Raw genomic sequence first — 21972 nt, 5'->3', positions numbered from 1 at the left:
CGATTAAATCTGTTTGTTCATACCTCTCCACATGTACATAGCTCCATAATTATCCACACTGGATTTTCAGTGATTACACCAATCAGCTTCACTATGTGAGGGTGGTCAAACTGTCGCATGGTCACTTTTAAAAAAGAAAACAAATTTATGTTACTGGAAAAGCATGAGAATTGCAGGTGTTGGAATCTTGAGAGCAGTCAATGAGAAACTGGAGGGACTCAGAAGATCGGGCAGCATCCAGAGAGAAAAAGAGTCTTGATAAAGAGTTCAAACCAGAAACAAAGATTGTATGGCCACGCGCTACTCGGAAGACAGACAGACAGACAGACAGACAGACACACACACATTCAGGTTAAGCTCTGTGTTTTATTGGGGGCTCAAGCCTGACTTTTATACCTCTTGTGTTCCTGCTTTTAACTGACGCAACGACCCACATAACAAAAGCGTGTTTCCTGCGCACAGATACCCTCTTGCATGACAATCCCTTCTTCCCCACATGCTGTCCCTGTCTGTTGTCTGTGCAGCGGGGCCAGTACCATTTTGGGGTCACTGGCCCTTAAGCTGCCCTTGCCGTTCGTCCGCCGGTTCACTTGCTAGGGCTAGTGCCGCTGCATGGTTTGCTGACCCCCCCAGAACTGGCGGTATTGTCCTTGGTGCCCGGAGGTTGTGTCTCTGCAGTCTTCGGTGGCCTGCCTCTTTTGCATAGTGCTGGAGTTTTGACTGGGCGAACCAGGTCCAGGTGTGCCAGCTTTAGTTTGTCCATGGTAAAACCTCTGTCTTGCCTCTGACCTCCAGCTTGAAAGTGACTCCACTGTTACATACGATCCGGAACGGGACATTGTAAGGTCTCTGCAGTGGTGGACGATGCGAACCCCTGCGAATGAAAACACTCACAGTCCTGTAGGTCCTTGGATATGTTGGTCCTTGCATGTCCATGCCTGGAAGGTGGAGTTTGGGCCAGGTTGCTGACTCTTTCCCTCAGCTTGCGGAGGAGAGCTGCTGGATCATCCTGTTGCCTGCCTGGAGATGGTACGAACTCCCCCAGGACCATCAGTGGAGCTCCGTAACTGAAAAGGAGTTGAGGTCCTCCTTTGGTGCCGTGCAGATACCCAACAGTGCCCATAGTAGCTCATCCACCCAGTTAGGTCCTTGGAGTCAGGTCATGAGCACAATCTTGAAGTGCCTGTGGAAGCAGTCCACCAGCCCATTTGACTGTGGGTGGTAGGCCATTATGTGGTGCAGCTGGCGAGGTCAGATCACAGGCTGGTGGTGAACTGAGCCCCTTGTTTCGATGTGATGTGGTACAGTAACCCAAAACGTGCCACCCAAGATGAAATGAGAGCCCTGGCGCATGAGGTTTTGGATGTGTCTGCCAGTGGGACTGCTTCCAGCCACCTGGTGAAGCAGTTGATCGTCGTGAATTGGTAGCAGAAGCCCTGGGATACTGGTAAGAGTCCTACTATGTACACGAGGACATGGTCAAACCTTTGCTCTACGAGCTTGAAGTGCTGTGGTGGGGTCTTGGTATGCCCTTGCACTTTGGCTGTTTGGCACCGTGCAGCCTTCACCCACCCTCTGACCTGTTTTTGCAATCCATGCCACATGTATTTGCTGGCCACCAGTCGGATTGTGGCCCTGATGGACGGGTGAGCCAGTCCGTGGATGGAATTGAAAACCTACAGTCTCCAAGCCGCTGGGACGATAGGACTGACCAGGCCGGTGACCATGTCGCACAGGAGGGTGGTGATACCTGTGCTGACTGGGATGCCCTGGAGCTGCAGTCCTGATATGGGTGTCCTGTACTGGGGCATCTCCTTGTTGTCTTGCTGCGCCTCCACCAGCACTGTGAAATCCACTTCCCTTAATACGTGTGGATACTCTGCCTTGACAGTGCGTCAGCCACCACTTTGTCCTTGCTGGAGACGTGCCTTACATCTGTGATGTGTTCTGAGATGTAAGACAGGTGATGCTGCTGGCGGACTGACTAGGGGTCTGAGATCTTAGCCAAAGTGAAGGTCAGAGGCTTGTGGTCTGTGAAAGCCGTAAAAATCCTGATGGTCAAGTACAGCACCAGTAGCTCTCTGTTGAAAATGCTATACTTCAGTGCCGGAAGCCGCAGATGTTTACTGAAAAAAGCCAGTGGCCACCAACTTCCTTCAATCTGCTGCTCCAGAACTCCACAGATCGCCGTTTCTGTCAGGGCCGTTGGAGCATCTGCCCTGGGATGTGCCAGAGAGCAGCACCTTCCAGGGTTTCCTTGGCCTTCATAAAGGCCTCCGCTGACTCCTCGTCCCATGTGATGCCCTTTGCCTTGCCTGTCATCCGGACGAACAAAGGCTGCATGATCCAGGCAGCCAAGAGAATGAACCTGTGGTAGAAGTTGATCATCCCCATGAACTCGTATAGTCCTCTGGTCGTGCTGGGACTAGGAAATTTCTGGATGGCCTCTCCCTTGCTGGGTAGCAGTGTGGCTCCATCCCTGGTTATCTTATGGCCCAGGAAGTCAATGGCCTCCAAACCAAACTGGCATTTGGCTGGGTTGATCGTCAGGCCAAACTCGCTCAGCAGGGTGTAAAGGTTGCAGAGGTACATTAAGTGCTCCTGTCGGTTCTTATTCACCACGAGGATGTCATCCAGGTAGATGAAGGTGCCGTCCAGGTCTCGGCCCACTGCATCCATTAATCACCAGAAGGTCTGTGTGGCGTTCTTCAAACCAATCAGCATTCGCAGGAATTCGAACAGCCAAATGGGATGATGATGGTGGACTTGGGGATATCATCAGGGTAAACCAGAATCTGGTGATATCCCTGCACGTGGTCCACTTTGGAAAAGATCTTTGCTCTGTGCAGGATAGCGCAAAGTCCTGAATGTGTGGCATGGGGTAGTGATTTGGTGTTGTGGCCTTGTTGAGCTGATGGTAATCGCTGCATGGTATCCAACCCCCAGTGGCTTTGGGCACAATATGCAGGGAAGAAACCCATGGGATGTCTGACCCCTGTACGATGCCAAGCTCTTCCAGTTTCTTGAATTCCTCCTTCGCCAGCTGGAGCTTTTCCAGAGGGAAGCGTCTTGCTCGTGTGTGGAGTGGCAGGCCCTGGGTCAGGATATGGTGCTGTACTCCATGCCGGGGTATCGCCATGGTGAATGGCGGGGGGGGGGGTGGTGGTGGTGAGCACTGCCAGGACCTTGTGTATTTGTGTGTAGTTCATTGCATTGAGTCTAGGTGGATTGCTGGAAACTTGGCATCTTTTAGGGGGACACTATGGAAAGTCCTGGAGTGGATCAGTCTCCAACCCTTGAGATCCATGAGCAGGCTATGGGTGTGCAGGAAGTCTGCCCCGAGGAGTGGCTGTTCCATTGCGGCGAACGTGAACACTCATGAGAAAAGGCTGTCTCGCAACTGCTATTGGACCTTACGGGTACTGTAGGTCTGGATCATGCTGTTGTTGGCAGCCCTCAGTGTGGGGCCTGACTGTCTGTTACTGGTCTCCTGCCCCAACGGGGACAGGACGCTGATCTCTGCTCCTGTGTCCATGAGGAAACGCCATCCAGACTGGCGATCCCAAGTGTACAGGAGGCTATCTTATTGGCCAGCCATCGTGGCCATTAGTGATGGCTGGGCCCAGTGTTTCCCTGAAATGTGCATGGCGGCCTGCACCAGTGGGCTCCAGAACCCCATCTCCAGTGGTAGAAACACCACTGGTCATTGGGATCACTTCCTTTGTGGGGCTGTTGCTCCATTGGAAAATCTGCATGGGTCTGGATGTGGGATTTAGCGATGAGCTCCAGGGATGCCGAGCACTCTCTTTTCGGTTTCCACAGAACGTCTGCTCGTGTTGCGACTTTCCAGGGGTCACTGAAGTCGGCGTCTGCAGGGCTTATGTTTGCCCAGGAGGGCCAGCATCTCATTCATGAGAGCCAATGGGGGGCCTGTTCCCCAATCCATCCAGGTGAAGCAGATGTGTTCCCTTCTCACGCTGTGATCCCAAAGGTTTCGATTAACAAGTCCTTGAAGGCAGTGTATGTGCCTTCCGATGGGGGCACCTGGATGAAGTTGGCCACCCGGCTCACCATGTCCTGGTCCAGGGTGCTCACCACGAGGTGGTACAAGGTGGACTCTGCTGTGATCCGCCGGATCTGAAACTGTGCCTCAACCTGATCAAACTACACACGTGGATGATTCGTCCAGAAGGTCGGCAGCTTGAGAGCGACTATGTGGACTGTTGCTGGCTCGCTCATCGGTGGGTTTAGATGCCGTCTAAACTGTCAAGGTCACCAATTGTAGCCGTGCGCTACTCGAGAAAAAGGCGCACATACACACACAAGTGCAGTCGGGTTAAGCTCTGTGTTTTATTGGGGGAGTCAGGCCCAACTTTTATACCTCTCGCATTCCTGCTGCTTCCCCCTTTTTACTGATACAACGACCCACATAACAAAAGCGGGTTTCCCGGGCGCAGGTACCCTCTTGCTTGACAATCCCTTCTTTCTGCGCGCTCTTGTCTTCATGGGTGTTCCCTGACTCTATTTTTAAAAATTTGTAAAAAATTTAGTTAGAGACAAGCCAAAGCTATATACGACTAGAGTAGATTATTCACACCTCATGCTATTGGGGTGGCATGGTTGGTGTAGCAGTCAGCGCAATGCCTTTATAGCACCAGTGATCGGGACGGAGGTCCCAATCCCCCGCTGTCAGTAAGGAGTTTGTACGTTCTCCCTATGTCTGAGTGGATTTTCCCTGGGGCTCTGGTTTCCTCCCACCTTTTGAAATGTATCAGGATGAAGGTCATTCGGGTGCAATTGGGCTCGTGGGCCGAAATAGCCTGTTATCATGCTGGATGTTTAAAAATTCTATTAGTTCACGAGTGATTATATAGATACACTAACATTTGCCTGCAATTGCACTTCTTTTTTTTGAATATTTTATTTATAATTTTCTAAACTTAACCTCAGTTATCAACATTATCAGTGTCAATATTAACAGTGTCAACAATGACTAGTTTACAATTATCAGTTTTATACCCAGTTTTCTGCAGAATTCAAGCTATTTTCATCCCCCTCCCTCCCTACCCCCAACCCTCAACAATTAACCCTTAACTAACCACAACTACATACAACATTCAAGACACCCACAACGACAGTATAAGATAATACAGCAGGGTTTTATGGGTTTGTCACGACACAGTAGACAGTGGTCAGGCTGTTTTCTTCTCTTCACTTTTACAGGTTGGGATGGGATGGACACCCCCCACCCCCCCACCCCCAACTGAGGGATAGACGGGGAAGGTAGAGTGGCGAGGTGCAATGGTCCACGCTATAATCATGCTCCTATGGAATTTAAGAAATTGCAATGAACAACAATCAATCCGTTCTTCAAAAGATTCAACGTGCACAGCATACACATTTCAACAACGAAAAATCCACAACTCTGAAAACCCTTCACTTTCTGAATGACTTCCTATTTCAAGTCATAGAAAAACAAAATTAAGCAGTTAAAATCTGAATTAATACCTCTACCTTCATAAATACTGAACAGCAGAGTGGTAGAATATCAGTTTGCAGCCAAACAGCTCTGTTTATTACCATGAGATAAAGTAAATTTTCAGTATTTTCTCCAGGGTAGGAATCAAAAACTAGAAGGTGAGAAGGGCAAGAGTTAATGGGGAATTGGGACAAAGTGCGTTATTTTATTTCTTTTCAAAGAATGAAAGAAAAATATAAGTATCATCAAATACTCTTTTTTGTTATTATCAAATTAGAGCCTTATGATTGGATAATTTTGGACATATTTTAAGACTACCAAGACAATCTCAATTTGAAATTTTTCTTATCGAAGATGAGAAGAAAAGATTTGTATCTGAAATGTACTCGTTATTACAGAATAAAATGCCTAAGTTAGATTTACAAAAATCTAGATTAAAATGGGAAAAAGAGTTAGGGATAGTGTAATTAATCAGGAAGATGGGGGAAATTTATGTCAACATGGTATGACTAAAATTGTTAATGTGAAATATCGGTTAGTTCATTCTAATTTTATACATCAATTACATTTAACTCCAGAAAAATTGAAGAGATTTAATTTAATTTCTTCAGATTTATGTTTTAGATGTCAAAAGGAAGTAGGCCTTTTTACATTCTACTTGTGATATGGTAAAACCTTTTTGGATGCAACTTAAAGAACTTTTAGAGGGTATTTTTAAATTTAAAATTACATTGAATCCATCACTATTTTTATTAGGTAATATTAAAAAGTTGAGTTTAGAATTGAGACTAACTAGATTTCAAATTGAATTTTTGAGATTAGCATTAGATGTAGCCATAAAATGTTTCACGATTACTTGGAAAAATGAGACTAATTTGAGTTTACATAGATGGCATTTGGAATTGAGATTCCATTGGAAAAAAAAAGTATAATTTATGTGATAATTATTTTTTAAATTGGAAAATTTGGATTATATGGGTTTAAAATTTTGAATTCTCTGGCCATGCTGTAGTGGTGTGACTCTAATCCATGGTAATTAATTATGTTATATCGCCTTACTTTTACTTTTGACTTTAGGTTAGTTGGTTAGGAGATTTGGCGTAAGAGTATAGGGGGGGATAGGGTGGGGGGGAGGGTTGGTATGGGAGGAGGGTGGGTAGGAGGGAGGTAGTATGTTTATATATACCATGATTTTTTATTGATCATATGTATTATTTGTTTTTCTCATTATATGTATCATGGTTTTAACACTTTACATAAAATATTCAAAAAAGTGATAAGATTTAATACATAGATCTATTTTCTGTCCTTTACAGTTTTCTCCACAATACCTCAGGTATTGCACTCTTAAAGCCTTTGGTGAGAAGATATTGATGGATGGATGTGCCTACTGTCTGAAGATCCACCCCATTACAAAAGTCCAAAAAGGAATAAACCTTCCCACAAGCAGCCAGCTAAAAAAAACATGATCATACACCGGAAGAGTTGAAGAATGAAGCAAAATGGTTGAGCTACAGACAATTGATAGAAAGTTTTTGCAAACTCGATGGCCATCTTCACCACGATTGAGTTTGAAGATTCTAACAATTCCTGCACCACTGCCCTCATCACTCATCTCCACTTAACTCTTTGCCAAGGGACAGATCCTTGGGCTTTCAAAACTTTTTAGAACATTATTCAAGTGGTCGTTTCCTATCAGAGAGTTTCAATGGTGCATTTCAGTTGGCTATTTAATTAAGTAAGACCAGCCAAAGCCGGAACAGATCCTTTCTTTGTCCATAAAAGGCTAACAGGATAGTAAGCAGGAATAAAACCACTTTCTTTTCCTTTTCCATGAAAATGCAGGTTCAGACAATTTGAGGCATCTCACATTGTCCAATTGGAGATGTATGGCCACATAAGACCCAAGCATGTTGTGGATTCTGCAAAGTCTGCGCCAATCGGACTGGAAGCGTGCGTTCGCTATCAGCCGATAGGTTATGTTAAACTCGTATTTTAGGGACCAAAATCATTTATCATGGAAGACCAAATGAAATCCTCAGTCTTCTCTGGCAGAAGTTGTGATTTTCACAGATCAATCTATTTTGTAGTCATTTTTGAATGTGCAGATTTCACTGCCCTACATCAATAAACATTTGAAGGGACAAATGAAACATGCAGAATTGCTGCAGTTACAGATTTATTACATATGTTTGATGTGTGTTGGGATTTCCTTATACTTGGGAAACAATTGCATTTATTAACTTACAGGCTTCCTGCAGGAATTTCTCCCGAACACTATCTGAGGTGCAGTTTTTGCATGTTTTGATAGCGACTGCCATTGCAGAATTTTCCTGCAAAGAATAAAACAGGTTTGATTATCAATATTTGATAAACCAATGAAGTAGTTGAATTTACCAGAAATGAACTGAGCTCTGAACTTCAAAGTATTATTCAAATAATTATAAATCTCAAAGTTTCATTATATTAAGTAAAATTGAAATGCTTAAAGTTAAATCTAGGTTTGACTAAAAACACAACAGCCATATCAGGTCTTTTTAATTAATACAAGATGCTTGGAAACAATTTTAAGCAATTCAAAGACAGAATTTAATGAGAGCATAAGTTCTGTTGTTAACCTTTAATTTCATGACTGATTGATTGATGTCCGCAATTATCATTGGTAGGGAATCGGGATAGAGTAGATTTTTGAGAACAGTGTGCCTAGATCATATCATTTTTCCTGTTCCATGTACTCTTTGCAGTCATTTGGATGGTGTATGTTTTTGTTATTAGGTGCAAGTAATAATCTTCAGTTTAATATAATTTCAATGAAAATGCTTCTCAGTTCATCATCAAGATTCTGTCAACCCTTACTCAGGTGGCCAGGAAGGAACAAAAAGAGACTTTGGAGAGCTGGAAGGAAGCACGAGAAATCAGGATTAAGGAAAACTGTGCGCACGTGAAGAACAGAAGGATGACTAGAATGAGGGTAGAGCAGCTCAGAAATAAAGGTAGGAAATGTGCCTGGAGGCAAAGGAGATCCAAAATGAATACTTTGCTTCAGTGTTCCCCAAGGAGAAAGGTGCTGGAGAAACTCAGCAGGTCACGCAGCAGCCATAAAACAAAAGGATAACCAATGTTTCGGGTCTTGGTTCTGATGATCAATTGTAATTTTTCATTTAAATGTTGCTCACATTTATCAGTCTAATTAAGAATGGAAAGAATAAATAAACCTGTCATACACTAACTAAAGAAATCAAGGAACACAATAATATAAATGTAATGAAAAACAATGAATTAAAACACAAATCTTCTCATTCGTTCAGTTCTGTTTCTGGATGCATGGCTGTTGAATATCATAGGAGACATCTCCTTGGATAAAGCAAAACATTACTTAATTCCCTTTCAAATAGATCGCAAGATATTGGAGCAGAAATGGACCCATTGGCCGATTGAGTCTACTCCACCATTCTCATCATGAGCTGATCTATCTACTCACTAAGGCTCACTCCCCAGCTTTCTCCCCATAAATCTTGACGCCCTGACTAATCAAATAGCTATCAAACTCTGCCTTAAATACACAGGCCGCTCGCTCACTGCCACCCACCTCCGTGCCTCACTCAATTTGATTCAGGGCCGTGTTCATCTAAAGTCTGATCATCAAGGCCCAGCATTCCCCTCAAAGCACTCTGGGAGAGAACGAGTGAGCAAGGAGGGAGGGAGAGAGCAAGCAGGAGGGAGTGAGTGAGCAGGAAAGAGGGAGAGAGCAAGCAAGATGGAGGGAGGGAGTGAGTGGGAAGGAGGGAGAGAGCGAGCAGGCAGGATCAAGCGAGCAAGTCTTCTCATTGAGGGAAGTGAGCGGCAGAGGCGACTCCAGAAAGTAAAGACTACCCAAGGGAAGGTACCCCATGAGGCTGTGGACCCGCTTCCTGGACAGCTGCAGCACCTCCGCAGGCTTCTTGAAGCTGGGTGAGCAGTTTGAGCACTTCCCTCTTGTTGCCATCTTGAGGAGGAAAGCCTTCATGATGTTTGAATTTCGGTGCCCAAAATGACAGTACCAAAATGTCACCTTCGCATATAGGACATGGGGCAGTTTTTGAGGTGATTTGTTTGGTACATGACATCACATACAACCCTAAGATTCTCTTCCCTGCAGGTGAGGCAGAATTACCTCTTATTGGTAGTGCAAGAAAAAAACCTGTACTTAACATGCACATGTAAACAGTAAAGAAATATAAACAAACTGTGCAATATAGGGCGAAAAAGTGCAAAATTAATAAGAGTCCTTAAATGAGTCCCTGAATAAATTTGTTGTTGAGGAGTCAGATGGTGGAGGGGTAGCAGCTGTTCCTGAACCTGGTGGTAAGTGTCTTGTAGCATCTATAGCCCTTTCCTGATGGTAGCAGTGAGAACAGGGCGTGTGCTGGGTGGTGTGGCTCCTTGATGATTGCTGCTGCTCTCTGACAGCAGCATTCCCTGTAGATGTTCTCGATGGTGGGAGGGTTTTGCCTGTGATGTCCTGGGCTGTGTCCACTATCTTTTGGAGGACTTTATTCTCAGGGGTATTGTGATATATCAGTCAGCACACTTTCCATCACACATCTGTTGAAATTTGCCAGTGTTTCTGATGTCCTACCAAACCTCCATAAACTCTCACAAGCCTGATAGTTTTTTTGAAGAGGCGATGAGAAGATTGATGAGGACAAGGCAGATGGTGTTTACATGGACCTTTAACAAGGTCATGCACGGTGAGCTTTTCTGGATGGTTAGATCATGAGATTGAGCTGGAATTGAATACATAATTGGTTTGGTTGTGGAAATCAAGAGGTTGAAAGTGTTTTTCAGATTGGAGGCCTGTGGCCAGTTTTGTGCCACTGTGATCGCTGTGGTTCATCATGTCTATCAGGGTTTCCCAAACTGGGTTCCGTGAAACCCTGGGCTTCCGTGGAAAGGCGTAGGCGTTCCGTGGAAGAAATAACATGGAGTAATAAAGATCTATCTGTTTTTCTTTAAATAACATTACTTCTGTCTTTAATTCAACCGCTATCTGGAACGGCAACAAACAGAGCACTCCACCCTAAGAAAAAAATATGATGTCAGGTCTGCACATTATTTTCAACCAATGAGAATCCGATTTCTTTTCTCGCGAAGCTAGCCATATGTTAAAGATATAAGAACCATGGATTGTTGGACTAAAAAAGAGACTAGGAGAAAGGATAATTCATCTGAAGAAAGTATTGAGGTGCCATTGTTTATTCAAGAAGATTCTTCAATTACACCTATATAGGAAAAATCAAGTATTATGAAGAAATGAAGGTATGACGAAAATTATTTGTCACTTGGATTCACCTCAGCCAGAAATAGAGGCACCAGATGCACAATTTTCATATTATGCAGCAATAAAAAAATACAGAAACTGACTTGATGTAAGTTAAAGGTAACAAATGATTTCAACGTGGAGAATGGTGAGTTTACTTATTTACTTTCTTACCATACTTGTGTATATAGCCAATCTTTTAAACTGTAATTGATGATTTGGGTTCTGTGATTTCCAAGTGCTCCCCAAAAAGGTTCCGTGAGTTTAAAAAGTTAGGGAAGCCCTGATCTACATTAATGATCGGGATGAATAGTAAGTATGAAGTTGACAGCGGTATAGTGGGCAGTGAAGAAGCTTAAGATTGCAACAGGATCTAAACCAATTGATAAAGTGGGACAAGCAATGGCAGATGAAATTAACTTTGGACAATTGTCAGGTGTTACATTTTTGAAAATTAAACCAGTGCAGTACCAATACCCCTAAAAATAAATTCAGGGCTTTCACAGTAATCAACTTGGTCCTGGAAAGTGAGGGTATAGTTCCCAGAAAGTGGTGACTAGGTGGTAAAGAAGGTGTTTGGCTTGCTTGCCAAAATTGGTTATGGTAATGAATACAAGAGTTAGGACATCACGTTGCTATTGTGGACTGCTGCAGACTGGTATAACTGGTTAAAGGGGTATGAGGTACTGAAACAGGGATGCGAGAGGGTGCAGGGGGTTTTCTGATTGGGTTGGAGGTCAGATCTAGAGCTTGGGTCACTGATGGTTTAGACTGGACCTGTGTAGCTGCAGGGGATGCGGCAGCCCTGGAGGCTAATCCATGGACACTTGGTGACTTGGAGGGGGGGGGGGGGGGGTGGGGGGGCGGATTTCTCTTTCTCTGACTGTTAGAGGCACTTCAGGCAATTTCTGCTGATGGCAAATCTGTTTGCCTTACAGCAGAGGAATGCAAATTCCATGTAATATTGCACTGTTTTTATGAGATGACAATAAAGGAACTTGAATCTTCACTCTTTATTTGGGGGAGGGGAAGGGTGGGGTTTTTTTTATATATTTTTTTTAGTTCTTGTATATGTAGGGGGGGTGGATGAATTAAGTTAGGTTATTAATGTTGTATTGTAATTATATTATTTTATTTTATATCTTTTCTTTAAATGTAATTTTCTTTGTATTCCTGTGATAAAATCTTTAAATAAAGTTTAAAAAAAAAAGGAACTTGAATCTATTATACAAGACTTTGGTGAGATTAGACTTGGAGTGTTGTGTGGTCACATAGCTGGAGGAAGGATGATGAAAGAGTATGGAAAACATTTTCAAGAATCTTACCATAACTAGAGGACTTGAGTTCAATGAGAGACTGGATATTCTGAGCCTTATTTTCCTGGAAAATTGGAGGCTAAGAGATGACATTATGGAAGTACATAAAATGAGGCAGAAAGATAAGGTGAATGGACAGTATTATTCCCAGAATATGGGAGTCCAAAACAAGAAGGCATATATTTAAGTTGAAAGGGGGGAGATTTAGACCTATCACCCCACATCTTCCAGCTACTCCTGTCGGAAAAAATGCAGGAGTATCAAAACCAGCATCACGAGGTTGAGAAACAGCTTCTTCCTACGGGCAGTGAGAACACTGAACAACTGATGGACTGTTCATACAAACTCTTAAGACTCTACTATTTATTTAACAATAATTATTTTTATATATAGATATATAAATAAAAAATATATATTTATTACACGCTCATGTTCTACATATGCATCATTTATGTGTTTGCCTTTTTCTCAGTACGATAATAACACCATCTAGAAACTTCCTGATGACATCATGGTAGTGGGTTGTTTCAAAAAAGACAACGAGTCAGCATATAGGATGAACATTGAAAACAGTTGAATAGTGCAGCAACAACAACCTTGCACTCCATGTCACCAAAACCAAGGACCTGATTGTTGACCAGAGGTATACGATCCAGTGATCACTAGGGGATCAGAGGTGAAAAGAGTGAGCAAATGCAAGTTCCAAGGAGTCACTATTTCGGAGAATCTTTCCTGGACCCAACACACTAATGGCATCATGAAGAAAGCTCATCAGTGCCTCTACTTCCTCAGGATTTTGCAGTGGGCTGATATGACATCAGAAACTCTGGTAAATTTCTACAGATGTGTGGTGGAAAGGGTGCTGACCGGTTACATCACAGTCTGGAAAAGGGATACCCATACCCCTGAGAATAAAGTGCTGCTAAAGGCAGTGAACACAGCCCAGGACATCATAGGCAAAACCCTCCCCTCCATCAAGAACAACTACAGGGAATGCTGCCGTCGGAGAGTAGCAGGAATCCTCAAGGATCCACACCACCCAGCACACATACTGTTCTCGCTGCTACCATCAGGAAATAGGTCGAGGTGGCACAAGACTCACACCAGCAAGTTCAGGAACAGCTGCTACTCCTCCACCATCAGATTCCTCAACAACAAACTCAGTCAGTGACTAATTTTAGTACTCTACCTTTTGCACTTTATTGATTTTTTTCCTCTCTGCATTGCACAATTAATTTACAATTCTTTATTTGTTTTCATGTGTACATTGAGTAGATTTTCCCCCCCACTACTAATAAGTGGTAATTCTGGGTTTTATATGATGCATATGTATACTCTGACAATAAATATGAAATCTAAATCTATGTTTTTGCACCAATGCAACATAGAGAATATTGTTTTGTAAGGCTGTACTTGTACAATCAGATGATAATGAACTTGATCTAAAGCAGATCAGAGGGGTATCTTTTTCACACAGATGGTGGTATGTATGTGAAATGAGCTACCAGTGACAGAGGTGAGTACAATTACAATGTTTAAAAGACAATTAGACAGACACATGGATAGGAAAAGTTTTGAGGGATAAAGCTCCGGGAGGTAACCTGACTGGCATGGAAGAGTTGGGCTGAAGAGCCTCTTTCTGCACTGTTCAATTCAGTAACTCTAAATACTAAAAAAAAAGAATAGGTAATAAATAGACAAAGCATCTCAGATGCTGGAAATATGAAACAAAAGCTGCTGGAAATGCTTGCAGTAGTATCCAAGAAGCTTTTAGAGTTTAAACTGTGTAATTTACATAAATTTTTCCAAGTGCTTTAATCCCAACATTATTTTTGGTGTAGTTACAATTATAATATACCTGAAATGTTAACCCTCTGGATGCAATGCAAGACCTGCTGAATATCTTCAACATTTAAAAAAATCGATTAATCCTCACTATATTTGACAAACTGAGATTTAAGATATTGCTTTGGTTTTTTATGTTTTTTGTGGTTCTTCTTCTGGCACGATTAAAGGTAAATGCTGCAATCACTTGAAAGAAAATAATGGGTTGAGGAATTAATTTCATGAACATGCTTATAAAGGCAGGAGTCATAAAGTAGATTATTTAAATTGATTATTTTCTTTAAGCTTCATATTATTCATGGGATGTTAAATAGTTTAGCAAAAATGCACGATGACTGGCTGGAGACACTTTTCAGGCAAAGATACCTCCCTAACAATATTTTTATCTCTGTGATGAAGGTCTCTGTCGCAGAACAACACACAAGCTTGCAGTCCACAAGCAATTTACTTTAGACGCGAGGCAAAACCAACATATAATCCTGATTAATGCAATGAGATTTGACTCCTTCCTTGGGTGATGGTGCACAAATATTTTCTATCTGGTTTTGAACTTTGGGAAAGCAATTTAACTTCTGAATTACTCACTGGAGTCGTGTAAATTCCTTGATGCACATCGCCAAACTGTCCCTCTCCAATGCAGCGGCCCAGTTCAATCCTTTCCCGCTGTATCTCGTAATCCCTGGCTGCAAAGAGTGAAAAGAATTAATGTTAATGAATCTGCTTCTGTGACACACTATTCTTGCATTTCCACTTTTTTTTATATACGAGGAAAGGTTATTGTAAGTGACACACAAATTGACACAATTATATTCACCCAACAGGCAGCAGGCAAAATAATCAATGATTGAGAAATGGTTTAATTACCTTCGTCTATCCCATAGCTTTCTGCATTGCAATTGGGGTAGGAAGGAGAACAAAATCAAAAGCAAAATGTATTACGAATTCTGTAAATAAATTTGCAACAATGCAACTTATGTAGTATGGTAGTTCAAATGGATTAACATCAGCCATTTTTCTGTGCAAAAATCTTAAAGGAAATAACCATTATAAATACTTTTACATGTTATAATATAAATCAACTGTACTTGAAGAGTGGTCTCTCTTTACAAAATGACTGGAAAAAATATCGACATTCATTCTCATATGACCCAAAATAACTCATCTGTTCCATTTTGATTTTTTTTTAAAGTTTTGTTAAACTGACTAAATATTATGCAGGCAGGAAAAGAGCATTTTTGGAATGAAATACAGCAGCAGAAAATAAATATTTAGTCACAAATATTACGATTCAGCTTTATTAGCAGGGATGGGTAATAATTGCTGATTTTCGCAAAAAAACAAACCACACAGTGGCTTATGATTAACGTTTTGGCCAAAGGTTCTTGAACGATCATTCGCAGGGTAAGAAATCCTAAGATAATTGAAGAAGTTGGCACACTAACTCCCATGTACTGTGTGAATGACAGGAATATAACAAATTGCCACTAATAATGAAACTCTAAATCAGTAGATAGCATTTAAATTAATATGGAAGTGTGGTTGTGTGTGGGGTATTGCTTGGGGAGAGGGAGATTAATCTACTTTTATAGAGAGCAGATATATTCTTACATCCAATGGCTTCACTAGTCACCTTCACACTTGCAAGTGGTCCTAGGAATTAATAGCCAATTGGCCTTTAGGGTGTCTAGTGTGAAAGGGAAATTGTCTCAACACCAGCGTCAGATGACATCACCTCATGCCAGGAATTGATGAGTTTGACTCCTAGTACAATCCCTGGTGACTGGAGATACCATTCTTGCAATCAGGCAAGTGAAGAATGGGCAATTGATTTGTGAGACTGAAATCGCCCAAGTTTTTGCGTGAGTGCAGGAACGTGAAGGAAGATTAAAATGAAGATATAAACTTTGTCGTGGGAAAGTCGCAGCAGGAGAGAGAGGATATAAATAGCAATAGCTGACAATTTTTAAACAGCGTGGGAAAGTTGCTGTAGTGCGCAATTTATAAAGACAGTGGTAAAACAGCAATGGCGGACCTGACTTCCCAGAATGCCATGTGGCAGAGAAACCCCCTCCATGAGTGCTCTGTACATAGAGCTGTGCATAAAGCCATTTCTCTGCTGAACAAAATTCTGGGAGCAATCATCAAGGATCCACAACACCCAGCACATGCTCTGTTTTCATTGCTTCAGTCAGGAAAGAGACAGAGGTGCCACAAGGTTCGCACCACCAGGTTCAGGAACAGTTGCTACCCTCCACCATCAGACTCCTCAACAACAAATTCAATCAGGGACTCATTTAAGGACTCTTACTTTTGCCCTGTATTGATTTTTTCTCTCTGCATTGCATTTTGTTTACATTTCTTTATTTATTTACATGTGTACATTGAGTACAGTTTTTTTGCACTACTACTAAGTGGTGATTCTGCTTCGCCCACAGGAAGAAAAATCTCAGGGTTGTATGTGATGTCCTGTATGCACTCTAACAATAATTCTGAAATTTGAATCAAACATTTTGAAAATCCCACATCTCCTGACACAATTTGTTCCAACATGGCAACATTGCTTTTCCAATATTGCAAACTCACACACCCTGCAACTCTTCCTAAACAAAACCCACAATCTAAAAGCCATTCTCCCAAAGGACACCATAGGCAAAAGTCAACTTGAGACTCATCAATTTAATGGCAAATGTGGACCAAGTGCCTGAAAATATTATCACTTCCTCTCTATAATAAAATAAATTTCCATGCCAAATCACACTAGTAGCTGATGTAATAAACTCTGCACCAAGTAAAATTGTACCTGCCTCAACTGTACTTTTTGACATATATGCAAATAAATACATGTTCTTTTGTCCCGTTCCAACCACTTTTTATTTGAATTCATTGATGAGTACAGACCAAAGATGAAACTTGAGGTTCAACTGGTCAGTCATATTTCTCCTAAACTGGCTATTTCACAGCATGTGTCTGTTAGTCAATTGGATATATCTATATATATATATCTATATATATAGATATATATATAATGATGCTGAACCAAGCCATGAAAGACCTCAACAATGAAGACGCTGTTTACATCCGGTACCGCACGGATGACAGTCTCTTCAATCTGAGGCGCCTGCAAGCTCACACCAAGACACAAGAGAAACTTGTCCGTGAACTACTCTTTGCAGACGATGCCGCTTTAGTTGCCCATTGAGAGCCAGCTCTTCAGCGCTTGACGTCCTGTTTTGCGGAAACTGCCAAAATGTTTGGCCTGGAAGTCAGCCTGAAGAAAACTGAGGTCCTCCATCAGCCAGCTCCCCACCATGACTACCAGCCCCCCCACATCTCCATCGGGCACACAAAACTCAAAACGGTCAACCAGTTTACCTATTTCGGCTGCACCATTTCATCAGATGCAAGGATCGACAACGAGATAGACAACAGACTCGCCAAGGCAAATAGCACCTTTGGAAGACTACACAAAAGAGTCTGGAAAAACAACCAACTGAAAAACCTCACAAAGATAAGCGTATACAGAGCCGTTGTCATACCCACACTCCTGTTCGGCTCCAAATCATGGGTCCTCTACCAGCATCACCTACGGCTCCTAGAACGCTTCCACCAGCGTTGTCTCCGCTCCATCCTCAACATTCATTGGAGCGACTTCATCCCTAACATCGAAGTACTCGAGATGGCAGAGGCTGACAGCATCGAATCCACGCTGCTGAAGATCCAACTGCGCTGGGTAGGCCACGTCTCCAGAATGGAGGACCATCGCCTTCCCAAGATCATGTTATATGGCGAGCTCTCCACTGGCCACTGTGACAGAGGTGCACCAAAGAAGAGGTACAAGGACTGCCTAAAGAAATCTCTTGGTGCCTTCCACATTGACCACCGCCAGTGGGCTGATATCGCCTCAATCCGTGCATCTTGGCGCCTCACAGTTCGGTGGGCAGCAACCTCCTTTGAAGAAGACCGCAGAGCCCACCTCACTGACAAAAGACAAAGGAGGAAAAACCCAACACCCAACCCCAACCAACAAATTTTCCCCTGCAACCGCTGCAACCGTGTCTGCCTGTCCCGCATCGGACTTGTCAGCCACAAACGAGCCTGCAGCTGACGTGGACATTTACCCCCTCCATAAATCTTCGTCCGCGAAGCCAAGCCAAAGAAGAATATATATATATACTGACCACCAACATGAGTTGGAACAACTCACAGCTTAGTAATAGATTTGAAACAAGGAAGGATTGAGCAATCTTAATACCATAAATTTGCATAGATTATAATCCATAGGTTATAATGCATAGATTTCTGACATTGCTAATCTATTTTAATTTATAATTAAGTAGCATGAATTAAGAGGAAAGTTACTTGAAGAAACTTTCCTTTCTGTTTATGACCAGACTCAGATGTGATCAAATAATTACAGGTGCATATTAAAGAAACAAATGCTAAAAAAGTGAAATAAAACAAAGGGTGCTAATGCGAGGTCACTCAACATCTGAAAGAAACTAACAAGAAAACCAAAGTGTCACCATAAAATATTAATCCTTACTTTATACTTAAGGCATAAGGCTGGCGGACTCTGCACTTGCAATCTTTTCATTTTACTAACTTTATGAACAGTTCTTGACTATTGTTTGAGGCAGAAGCAAGCACGCCACAATCATCTGCTGACCCCATGGAGTAGCCTATAACTTATATTTTATCCAGACGGCATGCTAGATTAAAAAAAGACAAATATTCCAATCTTGATTCTCTGAAAATACATTAACATTTGCTGATTAAATAAATTAATTTGGTAAACCACAATCAAAAACGCGCCTGTGATTTTGATTTTTTAAAAAAATTCGCCTTTAATTCCCGTCACTGCACGACTTTAGTCATGGTCACTGAGAATTAACATAATGTGGTACTGTAATTTACTACTCCAAAACATAACGGTTCAATGGTATTTTGGAAAACAATAAAAAAATACAGTTAACAACACACACAAATCCACCCTTTATCTTCACAAAATTTTAACCACTCAATTAGTCATCAATTAATTTCAAAGAAGCAGAATTCATTCATTAGTGATCACTGTAAATCAACGAATCACCTATGAAGTTTTACGCTCAATTGTCCTGTGATCAATATTTTGCATTCAATACTTAAATGGTCATCTTAAAAAGGATCTTTCATATTTTAGGAACAATTTTCCAGGATAAAAATTATGAAACAGGAAAGAAGAAAGAGAAACCACGATTAATTTTGGAGATGGAAAAAAAACCTACCAATTTTTTTTCACGTTGCCGCTTTATTCCAAAAACATCAACTAGCTATTTCATTTAAACTACACATGTTACAGTCCAACCCCATAGATTGAGCAAGTGCCATTTTCTAGGCAACTATATTATAAACGCTCCAGTAAAATGTCAGAAGGCATTTCTCAGCAAATATTTGTCAACTGTAAATCCAGCCAGGATTTTTATATCAGCTGTCTCTGAAAGCCTCAGATGGACCACAGAGTTTTAAAAACAACATTTTTGACAAAAAAAGTTGACGTCTAATTCTTGTGCATGTTTAATCATGACACCAAGTGAATGTACTTACTGGAAGGCATGGTATAGGTGTCCTCTTCATCTATGATTTCTGCGTAATCATCAGTTTCTGTAAGCGAAGAACCAAGCATTTTAGTTGGGTTTGTTTACAACACAAACTGTTTCTCATTTAACATAAGCACAGCATAAGGAAAGGATTAAAAGATGAATAACCGTTTTCCTTTTAGACAGCCGAAGCCCACGCTTGTGAAAAAAACCTCAATTAAAGTAAGTAACGACTGCAAACAGCCAGAATGCCAACCCATTTCTGGAGAATAAGGTGACATCATCCCATCACAAGTTCAGCTTTCCTCTCAGAAAAGGGAAGAACAGCAAATAGGGGGATGATCCCTGATGTGATAGGAAAAAAACCACAATCTTTCAAACAAAATAGCAAAACATTGACCCATGTCTGAAACACATTGATTTAAATGGAAGAAACTTAACATTCAAGGTCTGCATGCCATAACAACCTCAAAAATTCCAGAACTCTTTCCTCCACTCCCCCCATGATTTACTCAAAATGTCAAGACTCTATCTGGCTAAGGTTATTATTGAGCAGGAAAGCACAAGGGAAAACAAAGGTGGTCTTTGCCCAGAATTCATTTCTATTGACTTCTCACATGTTAACATTTCTGGCAGTCTACTTTTTAACCACAGCTAGCTCAACTTAATAAAGTACATGGATTTCTCCAGAATACTTATTAAATTTATTTACATCAATTTTGAAGTGCAGCAGAAGCTATTTAAATCACAATTTCAATTCTGAGAGCAATAAATGTGGGGTCTCTATGACATCAACAACTTTTCAATGTAACAAAATATTCCAGTGTATTTCAGTCAAAAATAATCAAATTTAGATTGAGCAAAACATGAGTTAGGTGTTACAACCAATTTAAAATTGCAAAAATAAGTTAAGGTAGGTCTCATTAAAAGAAAATTCACAAAGGAAGTATGGAGTAATTAAAGGCAAGCATTTTTAAAAAAGTGACTGAAATGACTCATGGTTCATTCTGAACTGCAGAAAACAGAACTCAAAATGAGGCAGAAGATCAAATCACAAAACCAGGAATCAACTGATTAAAGTGTCTTGTGACAGCCTGGAAAAATACAGTAAACCGTTTTAAAATGTTTGGGTGGGTTCAGGTTAAAGGCATGGTCTTCTATGGAACTGCAAGGGGAGAGGAAGGAAAGCAAATGAGCCATTTGATTAATCTAAATACAGCAAATGGTGGAAAATGCATAACTGATGACGGGTCATTGAATTGAAATGTTAAATCTGTTTCTCTCTCTCTCTCCAAAGATGCAACCAGACCTACTGAGTGTCCGTCTTGCTTTAACCATTGAGAAACAAAGTAAATTTAGAGTGATCAGCCACCGGATGGATTTTTCTAATGCTTTTCTTTCATTGTCTTATTTCTTGTCACATTAATATCAAATTTAAAGATTTTGTCCCCATGATAAATAACTAATAATCTTGCACTCAACATCCTAATTTAAAAGTCTATAAATTTATAACACATGAAGTCAGAAATTTGGACCAGGAAAAACGGTGCTGCTGTCGCTACTGTAATGGCTATACTGCCTCTGGACCTGGTAGGAACAGGGACCAGTCACAGTGCTTCTTTGTGGGATCCTATTGCCTGGCTGTCACGCAATGGCCTCGTATAGGTTTTAAATGGCCTGTGGAAGGGTGAAGTGATGTGGTTTTAATATATATATTACGTGCTCTCAGTTCATTTTCATTTGAGTGGGACTGTCACTTTAAGAGAACAAATCAAGCTGCAAGCTTTGGAAATTGTGGACTGACAAGCTAGGGACAACGTGTACTCAAATTTGCTACTTCTGAAGAGAGAGGAAGGCCCTGGAACATAGGTGCTGAGATCAACTGACCAACATATTAAAGAAACATGTTCCATAGAAAATATAACTATATTTTGTTTGATTAAGAATGTGGGGTACTGTGGATGAAATAGTATGATCTGAGTGTAGTGCCCTCTATACTCTTCTATTTTTTAATATGTATTCTTGTGTAGTCTTTGACATGGAATTTCAATAAAAATATTGTAAAAGGGGCTATTTTAAGGAAGCAGCACTTGAAGAACCATCTCTTTGAAGGGATACTCTGTTGTGGTTACAGATAATATGTCTGATTTCTCTCTGTAAGGAGAATCAGAATACCCCATCGTGGCCAAAAGGGAAGGTCACTATTTCGGCTCTGGAACATTTGTGAAAATCACTTGCCTTGTGACCCCCTACGTAAAGAAAAGGGCAGTTTTGACTACCACTTGACTGAAAGGGCACTTCTTTGGAAGAAACTCATCAAGTTTTAGTGAGTTTACAATCGTCTGTCACCCTGGGTCTCTCCCACCTTATTCGTAAGCACTTCTTAGCATCAATTTAAGAGTCTTTGTGTCAACAATGGATTTCTGAGACTGTACTTTGAACTGACGTTCCAGAATT

General features: G+C 41.4%; 1 protein-coding gene across 12 annotated transcripts in view; it reads right to left on the bottom strand.

The window, feature by feature from the left end:
- LOC138755765 (focal adhesion kinase 1) overlaps positions 1-21972 on the bottom strand; it is a 457595-nt gene that overhangs the window by 90505 nt on the left and 345118 nt on the right. For 8 of the 12 annotated variants that reach the window (XM_069922333.1, XM_069922329.1, XM_069922332.1 and 5 more), the window contains 5 exons: positions 19523-19579; positions 14804-14824; positions 14525-14622; positions 7728-7812; positions 24-124 (listed from right to left, as the gene is read on the bottom strand). In XM_069922333.1, the coding sequence (XP_069778434.1) occupies positions 24-124; positions 7728-7812; positions 14525-14622; positions 14804-14824; positions 19523-19579 (362 nt within the window). The remainder of the gene's footprint in view (positions 1-23; positions 125-7727; positions 7813-14524; positions 14623-14803; positions 14825-19522; positions 19580-21972) is intronic. The other 4 variants (XM_069922325.1, XM_069922324.1, XM_069922331.1 and 1 more) reach the window with 1 other exon arrangement.

The sequence above is a fragment of the Narcine bancroftii genome, chromosome 2 (genome assembly GCF_036971445.1).
Source record: "Narcine bancroftii isolate sNarBan1 chromosome 2, sNarBan1.hap1, whole genome shotgun sequence".
NCBI classification, from domain to species: Eukaryota; Metazoa; Chordata; class Chondrichthyes; order Torpediniformes; family Narcinidae; genus Narcine; species Narcine bancroftii.
This window is presented reverse-complemented; position numbering and strand designations above follow the sequence as displayed.